Source organism: Chiloscyllium plagiosum, unplaced genomic scaffold (assembly GCF_037043375.1).
Source record: "Chiloscyllium plagiosum isolate Xiang-an unplaced genomic scaffold, Cpla_swu_hap1 HiC_scaffold_4, whole genome shotgun sequence".
In the NCBI taxonomy this organism is placed as follows: Eukaryota; Metazoa; Chordata; class Chondrichthyes; order Orectolobiformes; family Hemiscylliidae; genus Chiloscyllium; species Chiloscyllium plagiosum.
In genome coordinates, this window is record NW_028270142.1 from 27,756,685 (window position 1) to 27,771,841 (window position 15,157).

A 15,157-nucleotide genomic window follows, 5' to 3' on the forward strand; every position below is an offset into this window, starting at 1 on the left:
AACCACGAGCCTCACCCCAGCAGTCTGAAAATTGTTCTTAGAATATTATTTTTTTCCTTTGGCTTTCATTTCATGCTAACTTTACTGGACAATTTCCCTATTAGTGTCTGATGGCAATTCATTTCAGGGCTCCCATCTACTTCTACATTTGTAAGGAAGCTGAAAACATTGCCGTGTCTCAATCATTCGGCATTCTTTGCTCTTGACTCTCACAAATCATCTGAATGCAAAGCAAAGAAAATAAGTACATTACTTGAAGCCCCATGGCTGGAAGTGGAAGCAATTTCATATTACCCCCTTCCTAAATGCAATGACACATTCCCCATCCTTTGGCCAGAGCATGTACAGGATACAAGTGTCATTTGTAGCACTATAAGGGGAGTTGTGCATGCACAGACAGTTGTTCATCCAGGAGGCAGTTGGCACCTGTGTGAGAATTAATTATTAGACATGATGACCCAATCATTAGGATGTTTAAAGCATATTTCTGATTCTTAAACAGGCCAAGTAGTGGGATGAGTGAGATAGTTACCTTACAGTGTGCCCTTGATAACTTGGTGAAGAACATAGTGGCATACTGCTCACAAAAGAATGGCTCACTCTTCAGTTACAGATAGGGCAGTGGACCAAAGCACGGTAAATGGCGGTGGTACATCCAGCCCTGTCAACCCAGCAAAGTCTTCCTCACTAACACCTAGGAATTTCTGCCAAAATCAGGAAAGTGTCCCAAGACTAATTAAGCAACTGGCTGATATAATCATGCTCACTGAATCATACCTTAGAGACAAAGTACCAGATGCTACAATCATCATACCTAGTTATGCTCTGTCTCATTAGAAGGACAAACCCACAAGATGTAATGGCACACTAATGTCCATTTGGGAGGAAGTTGCCTTGGGGATTCTCAACAATGACTTCAGACCTCGGGACATCTTGTTGCATCAGGTTAAATGATACCTCCTGCTTGTAACTATCTCCCACGCTCCTCATCTACTAAATCAGTAATCCTCCAGGCTAAACACTAATTGGGAAGGATACAAAGCATTCTGGGTGAGACACGTAAACATGGGCGGCACAGTGACACAGTGGTTATAGCATTACTGCCTCACAGCACTAGGGTCTTGGGTTTGATTCCAGCCTCGGGCGTCTGTCTGTTTGCACATTTTCCCCGTGTCTGCGTGGGTTTATTCTGGTTGCTCCAGTTTCCTGCCACAGTCCAAAGATATGCAGGTTAGGTGAATTGGCATGCTAAATTGCCCATAGTGTTAGGTGCATTAGACAGAGGGAAATGCGTCGGGGTGGGTTACTCTTCACAGGGTCAGTGTGGATTTGATAGGCCAAATGGCCTGTTTCCACACTGTAGGGAATCTCATCTAATCATCCATCACCAAGAATATCTTGGTAGTAACACAGCTAGTCATCCTGAAGGAGTAGTTGCAAGACTGGGCCTAATGCAGATCATAATAGAACAGACAAGAGATCACAGAGTGGATCCAAGCGAATCTTTTCGGATTTGGTTAAATTGACTTAAGAGAAGACTTGACAATAGCAATTTGCTTAAATATTAACATTTATTAAATAATAATAGAAGATGGAAAAGGAAGGAAAAAGGACTGTAATATGACCATCTATTAAGTAAAACGGAAAAGATGAAAAGGAAGGAAAAGAAAGCAATGAACCTCACGCCCTCCTGCCCATAGGGAACCCCTCGATTGATGGCTGGTCTGGAGGCTTAGGTATATTCCTGGCACTGTCCACAATCCCGGTCCGAGGTGAAGTCCAAAAACCCAGAACGAAACTCTCTCTCTCATATAGTGTAACAAGCAGCCAGCACAGAAAAGCAGATGCAGAAAACAAGCTGCTTGCAAGCAGAGAAAACAAGTTTTGTTTGTGCCATCTGCGGCACATGCAGGAATGCGCACAGGACTCATTCAAGGTCATGCAGCTGTCGAATACTGTCAACAATTTTAGCCCTTCAGCCCATCCTATACAGCACAGGACATCCTATACATCACAGGACACCCACCAATCAATCTGTCATAGATGTATCTGTGTATTACAGTTTTGACACGAGTGACCACCACACATTCCCTGTGGAGGTGAAGTCCTGACTCGACATTGAAGTTAACCCTCTATCGTATTGTATGGCACTACCATTGTGTTAAATGGGATACATTTTGAACAGATCTAGGAACTCAAAACTTGGTGCCCATGAAGCACTGCAGGCCATTAGCAGTAGCAGAATTGTATTCAACCACAATTCCAACTCTATTAATCACCACCACATCGGGGGTTCAATCCTGGTTCAGAGAATAATGCAAGACAGCGTGGAGGGGCACCATCCAGACCTAAAAATGAGGAGTTGATCTAATGAAGCTACAATTTAGGGCTACCACAGGTTAACAGCAGAAGCAGCTTGCAATATAAAGAGATAAGTGGTCCACAACAAACAGATAAGATTGAAGTCCTACCATGGACATTTGTGAATGATAGTGGATAATTCAACAATTACTAGGAGGAGGAGGCTCTACCAACATCACTCTATTCAATAAAAACTGAAAGAACTGATGAAACCGGGTTAGCATCAAAAACAGAAATTGCTGGAAAAGCTCAGCAGGTCTGGCAGCATCTGCAGAGAGAAATCAGAGTTAACATTTCAAGTTGAGTGATCCTTCCTTAGAACACAGTGGTGTCCTTGGCGAATCATCTTCAGCTACTTCATCAATCACCTACTTTCCATCACAAGGTAGGAAGTTGGGATGATCAGTGATAACCACGCAATGTTTAGTTTCACTTTTCATTCCTCTTATACTGATGCAGTCTGTGTACATGTTCAGCAAGTCCTAAACAGTACAACAAGGGCTTGGGCTGATAAATGGCAAACAACCTTTGCGCCATACAAGTGCCAGGCAATGACCAAGAGATAATCAAACTGTCTCCCCTTGACATTCAATGTCATTACCATTGCTGAACCACCACCCATTATTAACATCCTGGAGGTTACCATTGACCAGAAACTGATCTGGACCAATCATATACATACAGAGGATAAAAAAGAGAGACTGGGAAGTCTGCAGCAAGTAGCTTTCTCCACCTATATATAAGACACAAGTCGGGAGTGTGATGGAATACTCCCCACTTGCCTGGATGAGTGCAAGAAGCTTGGTACCATCAAGGACAATGCAGCCCGCTTGATTGGCATCACCATTTTAAATATTCAATCCTCTTACTGCCAATGGACAATGGCAGCAGTGTGGACCACTGACAATAATCTATATTCTTCTGAATGTTAAATAGGAGAAAGTGAGGACTGCAGAAGCTGGAGATCAGAGTCAGGAGTGTGGTGCTGGAAAAGCACAGCAGATCAGGCAGCTTCTGAGGAGCAGGAGAATCAATGTTTCGGGCATATGCCCTTCAAGCCCTCCAAACCCTCTATTTCTTAACCTCATGCTGTCCCAACCAGTACCCTTTCACCGACACCCTCATCCACTTGGCTGAACTGGTCCTCACACTCAACAACTTCACCTTCCAATCCTCCAGCTACACCGGTACCAACCCCCACTTTTCCTCCGCTACATTGATGATTGTATCAGCGCTACCTCGTGCTCCCATGAGGAGGTTAAACAATTCATCAACTTCACTAACACCTTTCAACCCGACCTTAAATTCACCTGGACCACCTCGGACACTTCCCTCCCCTTCCTAGACCTCTCCATCTCCATCTCCAGCAACCAACTAACCACGGACATCTATTACAAACCCACTAACTGGACTACACCTCCTCCCACCCTGTCTCCTGTAAAAATGCCATCCCTTATTCCTAATTCCTCCACCTCTGCCATATCTGTTCCCAGGGTGACCAATTCCATCGTAGAACACCTCAGATGGTCTCCTTCTCCAAAGACTGCAATTTCCCCTCCCAACGTTCGATGACGGCCTCCAGCACATCTCCTCCACTTCCCGCACCTATGCCCTTGAACCCCACCCCTCCTAATGCAGCAAGGACAAAACTGCCCTGGTCCTCATCTTCCATCCCACCAACCTCTGCATCATCCTTTGCCACTTCCGCCACCTACAAACAGACCCCACCACTAGCGATATGTTTCCCCCCACCCCTATCAGCGATTTGGAGAGACCATTCCCTCCATGATTCCTTTGTCAGATCCTCGCTCCAAACCTTCCACACCCCACTCCAGCCCCCTTACCTTGCCACTGCACACACACCTCCCCCTCACCTTGGTTCAAAGCCCCAAAGGATCCTTCCACATCTGACAGAAATTTACCTGTACCTCCACTAATGTCATCTACTGTATCCATTGCACCTGAGGTGGTCTCTTCTACATCGGGGATACAGGATGCCAACTTGTGGATTGTTTCAGAGAATATCTCTGGGACACCCACACCAACCAACCCCACTGCCCTATGGCTGAATACTTTAACACCCCTCCCCCCCCCCACTCCACCAAGGACATGCAGGTCCTGACTCTCTTCCATCGTCAAACACAAACCACCCAATGCCTGGAGGAAGAATGCCTCATCTTCCACCTTGGGACCTTGCAACCTCATAGGATTAATGTGGATTTCACCAGTTCCCCATTACCCCTCACCCTACCTTATCCCAGTCCCAAGCCTCCAACTCCGCATTGCCCTCTTGACCTGTCCGTCGTCCTTCTCATCTATCCGCTCCACCCTCCTCTCCAACCTACCACCTTCTCCCCCACCTTTATCTACCTATCACACTCTCAGCTACCCTCCCACCAGCCCCACCCCCTCCCATTTATCTGTCAGCCCCGTTCCACAAGCATCATTCCTGATGAAGGGCTTTTGTCCGAAATATCGGATCTCCTGCTCCTCAGATGCTGCCTGACCTGCTGTTCTTTTCCAGCACCAAACTCTCGACTCTGAATGTTATATAGGACTTGCTGAACAATATCACAGACTGCATCATTACATGAGGAATCAAGAGGATTACTAAACATTGCATAATTATTGATGTTTGGTGCAGAAAGAGCAACAACTCACTAAAAGTCCTTTAGTATCACCTTCCAAACCTGCAGTCTCTACCCAGAAGGACAACAGCAGTGCCACCTGCAAGTACCCCTTCAAATGTCACACCATCCTGGCTTGGGATTGTATTGCAGTTCCTTCACTGTCACTGGGTTAAACCCTCGAAATTCCAATCCTAACAGCCTTGTGGATGTTCCTACAATCCAGCACTGCAAACAGTTCAAACAGGCAGCTCACTGCCACTTTCACAAAGGAAGTTAGGGATAAGAAATAATGCTAGACTGGCCATCTACACCCACATCCCATGAAAAGAATATTTTAAAACATGGCTTGGGTGGTTGTGCAGAACAGATGAGGTCTTATCTGGTGCTGCCTGGGTGCTAAATGCCTGATGTTTAATTACATTTACAGTGTAATATTAAGCACTGTGTTTAGGACTGGCAGGGTCACCTATCCTACATGCCTGCCAAAAGGAATTTCAATCCCGGGACGAAGGTGGAAAGGGAACCAGCTCAGCGCTGCTTCTATGATTAGTGATCCCTCAGAACAGGATGGCCAGAGAGAAGCTGGTAGGAAGGGGTCCGGGCAATGAAACCACTCGCTCTCGTGGAAGCCAGATCTGCCTCAGGCAGAGATACATCTGGACCAGGGGCTCTGGGGTTACTTCAGTGAAATAATTCCCCGGGGAAGACCAAAGCAACAGAACTTCTATACAGTGTAGTAACAGTTAACAAACAACAATTAAAAATCACACAATACCAGGTTATATCACTATCATCTGATGAAGGAGCGCTGCTCCGAAAACTAGTGTGCTTCCAATTAAACCTGTTGGACCATAACCTGGTGTTGTGTGATTTTAACTTTGTACACCCCAGTCCAACACCGGCATCTCCAAATCACAACAAATCACAGCACTATGGAAACAGCTGAGGGAAGACCTTATTAAATGCCAGCTGAAGGTGGGAGGGGATTGCTGGGTTTTCTGGGGGTCTGTATTGTATGCACTGTTTCTTACGTAATTGGACTGTCTTGTTTCTACCGTGGGCGACACGGTGGCACAGTGGTTAGCACTGCTGCTTCACAGCGCCAGAGACCCGGGTTCAATTCCTGTGTGGAGTTTGCACATTCTCCCCGTGTCTGCGTGGGTTTCCTCCGGGTGCTCCGGTTTCCTCCCACCGTCCAAAGATGTGCAGGTCAGGTGAATTGGCCATGTTAAATTGCCCGCAGTGTTAGGTAAGGGGTAAATGTAGGGGTATGGGTTTCGCTTCGGCGGGTCGGTGTGGACTTGTTGGGCCGAAGTAAGTAATCTGTAAGTAATCTAATCTAATCTAAATGTCATTGTTACTGTTTGTAATGATTGGAACTGGGATTTGAGGTTTGTCCTCATTTCCCTGAAAAGTGGTTGAATGTCAGGATTTGGGGCTTGGCTTTGCCATTCTTCTCCCTAGTAAAGTTGCTGTTTCTCTGTATACAGACGTAAATGTTAATTGTTTTGTAAACTGAGCTGTTTAATAAAATATATAAAAGTCAGCCGAGAGGAGTTCAACGGAGTGCAATTCAGTGGATTCCTTTGATGTGTAAATGAAATGAGGATATTGTTCCTGGAATGAATGGGCACATGTTGATGGCACACCCCAGGAGTGGGCAGTTTCTCCTCTACTTGCGAGCACTCTGCAGAACCTCGGGGACTGTCTGGAGATGAACAAGACCAGCGGAAAGGGAGCACTGCGCCAGCCCCTCTCTCATTGATACTGGAAACGGTTCATCGACAGAAACACACACACACAAATAAAACACAACACTTCAACACTAACCGTGCTTCCTGTTGGAACCGGGAGCTGTGGGCTGGTCTGAGAGAGTTTAATGTGTGGCGGGGTTGGTGTAGATGGCGCGGCTGGATTTCTGACATGAGTGTGGCACAAGCCCCTGATTGACCAAGGGATAGATCTGGGTGGGAAGCTGACATTCTGTCTCCAGGTCTCTTCAGGGTATGGGTTGTAGCGGTGAGCAGCTCTCTCTCACCCCCTCCCCCTCCTGTTGGGGGGGTGGGGGTGGGGGGGGGATGATGGGATGGTGAAGCAGTGGACAATCTCAGCGGCTTTGTCTCCCTCGCAGCTTGCCATAGTAACGCTGACAAAGCGGCTCGCTGCAGTGCAACGGCTGCGCAGCGACCCCAAACAAAACTCCCCAGCCCTGGAAAACCGGGAGTGCGAGACAGAGGGAGAGGGAGCCTCGGCAATGCTCCTCCCGGGAAGGGGCAGCTTCACTCCGGAGAGGGAGTGGAGAGGGAGAACTCCCTGCTGGAGCGTTGCCTGAGCGAGCGCCTGTTACAGCAATGAGCACTGACAGCCAGTATGAGGACAGTGTCTCTGACCTGCTGCTGGAGAACATCAAACACAGGCTGCTGAGCGCCTTCAGGGTAACTTCCGCCCAGAGAGAGCCGCCTGCTTCCTGGTCGCTCAGCACCAACCCTCGGGCTGATCAGGAACTCCGCAGAGCCAAGATCGATGGGGCCATCACTTGGCTCCGGACTGAACTGGTGAGGACAAAACTCCATATCTGTTCAACTTCAGCTCTTTCCCAAACTCCCAATCCCACCCCATTTCTCAGAGCCGGGCCGGAGCTCACTCTCTGTGGAGCTGAGCCGCTCCTCCAGCTGTCTGGGGAGCAGACCCAACCTCAATCCCAACCCCTTACCCCAGCTCCTGTACTCCCTGTAAAGAACATGAACCGCTAACGTCCTTGAACTGGGTTGGTTTTGTTTGTAAGCATATCTGTAACAGAGATGGAAATGTGTTGCTGGAAAAGCGCAGCAGGTCAGGCAGCATCTAGGGAACAGGAGAATCGACGTTTCGGGCATTAGCCCTTCTTCAGGAAATGAAGAAGGGCTAATGCCCGAAACGTCGATTCTCCTGTTCCCTAGATGCTGCCTGACCTGCTGCGCTTTTCCAGCAACACATTTCCATCTCTGATCCCCAGCATCTGCAGACCTCACTTTCTCCTATCTGTAACAGAGGATGAATGTGTTTCCGGCCCATGGGTCATCGTGTCCGTTTTCCTGTCCACCCTGAGGACAGTCGGCAGCCCCACCCTCACTGAGGACCGCCCTCCGTACCCAGTATTGGCAGAGCAGAAGCTTTTTTCCAACCAAATGTTGGAAATACTGACCACATTACCCTCAGTTCCTTGGCAAAGGATTGCATCCCACTCGCTAGAAGCTGTCCGAGATGACCCTTTGTGCAACAGTTAATCGTTTAAGCTAAGCCTCTGACTCCATGCCATTATGACCAACCCCTTGTAGGTGTTAGCATCTTCTACCTGGGCTCATCTGCTGCTGAAACCGTATCCAGCTCTTCTCTCCATCTCTGAGCTTGACCATTCCAGTAAATCCCCAGGGGACCCTCCCACTGTGTTAAATTCTCTCTGAATTTAAATTCATGCCAAACTTCTTCTGGCCACTCAAGCACCAGCCTGTGCTTGCTAAAGCAACCTGTCAAGATGCCCATCAGTCCATGACCTCTCTAACTCTGAAAATCTCCCTGTCCAGCCCCGTAGAGAAACAACTTCTCTCAGAGGGTCGTGTATGTGTGGAACTCACTGCCCCAGAGTGCAGTGGAGGCAGAACCACCAGATTTAAGAAGAAAATAGATGTTTCTGATGAAAAGCAGGATAAAGGACTATGGGGAGCAGGCAGGAAAGTGGGGTTGAGATCAGGATAAGATCAGCCATGATCATGTTAAATGGCAGAGCAGGCTCGGAAGGGCTGAATTGCCTACTCCTGATGGGAATGCCTATGTTCCTATGTATATCCCTGGGATGCAGTCCCATCCGCTCTAATGTGGTAGTTCCATGCTTTCCTGCTGCATATTAGCAGCACTATTTAAACTAATGGGGCCGGAATCACGTTATAACCAATGCATGCTTTAAACCTTCGCGCTTCAGAAAGTGTCCCCAATCGTGTTGTAATGAATTCATGTTAACAAAATGCATGTTATAGCAGAACGACCCTCCTCCAATTCTGGCCCCTTGAGCAAGCCAATCGAGCACTGCATGGGACTGTACCTTCAGCTTCCAAGGCTCTCGAATTCCCCCTCCCCCAAATTCTAGGCCACTTTGATTTTCTCCTTTAATCGCTTCCAAAAGTTAGTTCTTTGATCCAGCTTTAGACCATTTCCCCCTCTCCCAATCTCTTTTTGTGATTCGGGTTCTAGTGGTGTCCTTTAAAGAGTCCGGGAATGTTGTGCAATGTTGGCGCAATATAAATTCAAATTGTTGTTACTTGTGTACCCAATGATTTGGGGGAATTTGCAAACGTAGTCATGATTTGGAGACGCCGGTGTTGGACTGAGGTGTACAAAGTTAAAAATCAGACAACACCAGGTTATAGTCCAACAGGTTTAATTGGAAGCACTAGCAACCACCTGATGAAGGAGCAGCGCTTTGAAAGCTAGTGCTTCCAAATAAACCTGTTGGACTATAACCTGGTGTTCTGGATTAGTGGTGCTGGAAGAGCACAGCAGTTCAGGCAGCATCCTAGGAGCTTTGAAATCGACGTTTCGGGCAAAAGCTCTTCATCAGGAATAAAATATATAAAAGTCAGCCGAGAGGAGCTCAACGGAGTGCAATTCAGTGGATTCCTTTGATGTGTAAATGAAATGAGGATATTGTTCCTGGAATGAATGGGCACATGTTGATGGCACACCCCAGGAGTGGGCAGTTTCTCCTCTACTTGCGAGCACTCTGCAGAACCTCGGGGACTGTCTGAAGATGAACAAGACCTGATGAAGGGCTTTTGCCCGAAACGTCGATTTCGGAGTTCCTTGGATGCTGCCTGACCTGCTGTGCTCTTCCAGCACCACTAATCCAGAATCTGGTTTCCAGCATCTGCAGTCATTGTTTTTACCTAGTTGACTATAACCTGGTGTTGTCTGATTTTTAACTTTGTGCAGATGTCGTCACTGTTGACGGATGTTAATGATCGAGTGAATGTGAGCGGGGGGGGAGGGGAATGTCGTGGTTTTTTTCAAGCGAGATCCATAGGAAAGGGAAACACGGAGTGGGTTTAGTGTGTGATTCTTCCCCAAGGTGGAGTCGAAGCTTTTCAATAACAACAGATCTGAACGGGGACATTGGCAGAAGAGGCGGTCTCACTTCTTTTGATTTGCCTTGCAGTTGGAGATGCGATCCCAGGATCGGGAGCTCGCTAAAACCTTGTTGGAGTTAAACAGGGAAATCCAGAAGCTCAGGAATGAACAGGAATTCTGCAGAAATATGCGCAGTGAGTCTCCTTCAGAGCTTCGGGATCCTGAAATTCAAACTTCCAGGCAACCAGACAAGGAAGGAGAGCAGGAGTTGCTCAGTTCCAGGAACTGCAGAGAGCAAACCGATCGATTCTAGGGTTAATGGCCTGAATTTGCAAAGTGCTTCACACTTAAAATATCATGATGTATTGTCTGGGTCAAACAACAACATGAGGAAAACTTAATAATGTGACCATTCTGAAGAAAGGACCTGAAATGTGAACTCTGCTTTCTCTCTACAGATCCCACTGAACCTGCTGAGTTTCTCCAGCACTTTCTGATTTTTGTTTTTTTTTTCACTTTATCCATTTGTGAGATGCTGGCCTCACTGGCTGGGCCAGCATTTATTGCCCATCCCTTGTTACCCTTGAGAAGGTGGGGGTGAGCTGCATTCTTGAACTGCTGCAGTCCACCCATAATGCTGTTAGGGAGGGAATTCCAGGATTTTGACCCAGTGACAGTTAAGAAACAGCAATATATTTCCAAGTCAGGATAGTGATTGTCTTGGAGGAGAACTTGAAGGTGATGGTGGTCCCGTAAATCTGTTCTTCTAGATGGAAGTGGTCATGGGGGTGGAAGGTGTTGTCTGAGGATCTTTGGTGAATTCCTGCAGTGCATCTTATAGGTAGTACACATTGCTGCTACTGAGCATCAGTGGATGTTCGTGGATGTGGTGCTGATCAAATGGACTGCTTTGTCCTGATTGGTGTCAAGCTTCTTGAGTGTTGTTGGAGTTGCACCCATCTACGCAAGTGGGGAATATTCCATCATATCCCTAACTTGTGCCTTGTAGATAATGGCCAGGCATTGAGGAGTCAGGAGGTGAGTTACTCGTCACACTATTCCTACCATAGATGATAATAATGTGACCATATTGTGCTTTATGAATATATGCTCCAGTACACTGTAACCACATTGTAACTCAGAAGGAAGTTCAAATTAAAGAACGTCAGTGCATTATTTTTGCGATATTACATAGTTACAGAAAGAAAGAGAATGCAACAACTCAGTTAAACACACTGCAGAGTTCGATTCCAACACTGATTTTCTTTCTGTCACTCCCATACTATCCTTGTCGCACAAGCTGGTGGCTCATGGATATTTAAGGTTGAAAGGCTCCAGGGAGCCTCCCAGACACAATGGAATATGTTAGTCTGAATACTGGAGAAACTCAGAAGGTCTGGCAGCATCTGTACAGAGAGAAACAGAGTTCAAGCTTTGAGTTCAATGCGACTTCTTCAGGAACTTCGGAACCGTGTCTGCTTTCAGGAGCGGGCAGCAAAGTCTAGTTTCTGTCGTTCATTTTTCAGTACTGTTGGAGACTGACAGAATACAGCTTGCTTTAAAAAGAAATAATTCCGAAAATACTACCTGATACTACTTCGGAATGAACTAAAATATAGAAAATTATTTGTAGTTTAGTTCAGTTACTGCGCACATACTGGTAAGTCAGCAGTTTGGGAGCTCAAGCTTTAATGCAGATTTGAGCATGTTATTTTGACTGTAGTTTTATTGTAATACTGAGCAAACACTTCAGTTAAGTCAACATAGATGAAATGCAAAATCTTCTTGGTATGTTTGAGTGAATACTAACTGAACATCAGTGGAGTTCACCTCCTGATTTTCTTTAACATTTAATAAATATTGTTTTTAGATTCTGATTAATCCTTTTAATTCAATTTTATTTTTTTAAAAAGTCATGCATTGCTGGAATTTGATATAATGCTGATAACAGTACAAATTAACTGGGTAGGTTATAAATTCTGAATTCAAAATATTTCTGAATCGGTATATATGCAGATTGTATTGGAGGGAATTAGTATCTTTGTTCCAGGGGCATAGGACAATTCCTTAGATGGTGAGACTTTAGTCTAGCAGTGAATACATTTGTGTAATAAATATGTGGCTGTTGTCTTAGTTACTTACTGAAACTAATACCAGTTAAAAACCTACACTGACTTTTTTTCTTATAATGTGCTCATGGGATGTATGTGTTGCTGGCTAGGCCAGTGTTTATTGCCTTTTCCCAACTGCCTAGACAGCAATTAAAATTCAACCACATTGTCATGGGTCTGGAGTCACATGTGGTGATACTGGGGAAGGATGGCAGATTTCCTTCCTTAAAGGACATTCATGACTTAAATGGTCTGTTTTTCCTGAAAATTGACAGTGGTCATACGGTTGCCATTAAGCTAGTCTTTTTATTGAATTATTATTTCGCTGTCTCTCATGACGAAATTCAAACCATATCTCCAGAACATTAGCATGGGATTCTGGATTTCTAGTTCAGTGATCTTACCAGTATGGTTCCATTTCCCACGACACAAGAATCAGGAGCTGTGGTAATTCATTTAGACCTTGAGCTTCTCCATCATTTGATAAGATAATGGCTCAAGTCCCTTTTATTGGCTTTTTCCCATAATCTTTCTATTCAAAACTCTATCTAGCTCAGCCTTGAACACATTCAATAATGCCACCTACATTGTCCTCTGGAGAAAGTAATTCACAGCTATATTTTCTATTGGACATAATGAATTATGACAACTGAGAGTGTGTAAACAATTCTAAAAAAGTGGAAGAAATGATAATGGTGATTTATTAAGTTAGTACAATAACTCTGGATTTTCCATATGCACCTAAACATGCACATTATCAGAAAAATATTTATATGGGAGAATGATGAGTGAGTTTTCTGTTCCTTCATAAAACTACTTTATAACGGTCCACCATAAGAATAACAAAAGCATAATGACACTGAAAGAGTGAATATTAACCCTTTATTTCCTCTTAAACCAGACAAGACTCAGATTTCTTCATGCAAGGGAGATGTACACATCAAGAAAATGGCATACAACTCAGATTTTATTACACAAACAAAGGTTTACACCATTGCTACAGAAAATAAGCTTCCAATCGATCCTTAATACAGATAATAATTTCCAACCAAAGGGTCACACACTCATTCCTATGACTTCTCAATCCTGAGTCTATAATTGGCATGCCAAGTTTGTACATACAAGTATATTATTCAATCCTATTCAAAATAACACACGATTATACTGTCCAATTATACCATTATATGTCCATATCTAAAACTATCCACATGCACTTCTTGCAGGAAACCTAAAATGCTTATTTCTCCACTTCCCCATCCCCCAACAGTGATTGACTGAACAAAGGCTTTGTTACCCAGAAAGTGTTTCGTGACATTTATTTCCAACACTTTGTGTGCATTTATAATATGTTGACTGAGGGAAGCAGTACAAAGAAAGTACTTAAAAAAAAAACTTGAACTATCTCAAGCAAAGGAGTAAGAATATTTTAATTGAATCAGCATAGCATTCAGTTCAAGATTAAGATTAGAGTAACAGAGTTAAACAGCACAGAAACAGACCCTTTGGTCCATCAATCCATGCCAACCATTTTCTTAAACTAAACTAGTCCCACCTGCCTGCATTTGGCCCATATTGTTCCAAACATTTCTTACTCATGTACTTATCTAAATGTTTTTAAATGTTGCAACCCATACTGCTCTGGAAGTTTATTCAACACATGAACCACTCCCTGTGTTAAAAAATTGCCCTTCATTCTTTTTTAAATCTTTCTCCTCTGACCTTAAAAATATACCCCTAGTCTTGAAATCCCCCATCTAGGGAAAAGTCACCTATTTAATGCAGAATGATGCAGCTTGCAAAATTGAGCTGTTCAACACACTACAATTTATCTATGTCCCTCATGATTTTATAAACCTCTATAATTTTACCCCTCAACCTTCTATGCTCCAGAGAAAAAAGTCCTGGCCTTTCCAGCGTCTCCTTACAACTCAAACTCTCCATTCCCAGCAGCATCCTGGTAAATCTCTTCTGAACCCTGTCCAGCTTAATAATATCCTTCCCATAACAGGCCATGTGCAATTTGGTCCATTAAATTGTCCTCAGATTCAAGCACATAATCTGGTGGCATAGTGGTCTATTAACAGTATGGTGCTTCAGTTTTGCACAGGCTTTGGACTGATAAAGGATCCAAATCCAGTGCAAAAGCCTAAAACCTTACTTGAAAAGGGATTATCATTGACCTCTTTCTCAGTATCAATTCAACATTTCACAGGAAATTTCAGTTCTACAGGTTGAAATAAGAAGAAAGTAGAACATTTTGTATGTTCTGTAAGCTTTGGAATCTCCTCATCCATTTATAAACCTCCTGCAGTAATTAAGCAATCTTTGTCGTTTAATGCATAATAATGCAGTTTGCAAAACTGAGCTGTTCAACACATTACAATTTATCATCACAAATCCATTAAAGGAAAAGCTTAGAAATTGTATTTTATTCAGTAGCTAATCAGTATTAACTATAATTCTTAATAACTGGAATCTAAACAGCAATATCCATCTTTAACACTGCTATCAGATTCAGGAATTCTGAAGTCCAATAAGATTATTGTGGAACCTGGACTAAAAATGCATTTTTTAAATTGTATTACAGCAAATGCCCTGTGTCATTTGCCTGAGTAAATAACATTAAGAAAGGGACTTGGTTTAAATTGTATACCACTTAAAAACATAATGCTGTGAAATATCCAACACCTCATTACAATGCTTTTGCAGTTTTCTCTTCCACCCCGATACAGGAACATTTGAAGAAAATGTTCTGAGCATATCAACTGATAAATGTTATGGTTGCTTATTCCAGAGTGCAGGTTGCTAATCATAGTTCAGTTCATTATGCTACTTCTAACAGTATATTTTTAAGCTAAGTTTTATTCAGTTTTGTTCCAGTCTGCTTTACAGTGACGCTGACTTGCTGCACATTCCACCCTGTCCACTTCACAGTGACAAAGTGGCAGTCAGGAG

At 44.2% G+C, this 15,157-nt stretch overlaps 1 protein-coding gene across 1 annotated transcript; it reads left to right on the top strand.

Annotated features, from left to right (window-relative positions):
- The first annotated feature begins 7,069 nt into the window (after positions 1-7,069).
- LOC122549594 (alanine and arginine rich domain containing protein) lies at positions 7,070-12,337 on the top strand. The gene is made up of 2 exons (XM_043689426.2): positions 7,070-7,546; positions 10,180-12,337. Exons 1-2 carry the CDS (start codon positions 7,343-7,345, stop codon positions 10,402-10,404), a joined length of 429 nt encoding a protein of 142 aa, XP_043545361.2. The 5' UTR covers positions 7,070-7,342; the 3' UTR covers positions 10,405-12,337.
- The last annotated feature ends 2,820 nt before the right edge of the window (positions 12,338-15,157 follow it).

Bases quoted from the DNA above. Each gene is read 5' to 3' on its own strand.
- LOC122549594 (XM_043689426.2), top strand. From the start codon at position 7,343: ATGAGCACTGACAGCCAGTATGAGGACAGTGTCTCTGACCTGCTGCTG. The intron at 7,547-10,179 runs GTGAGGACAAAA...TTTGCCTTGCAG, and splicing joins CTTGGCTCCGGACTGAACTG to TTGGAGATGCGATCCCAGGA.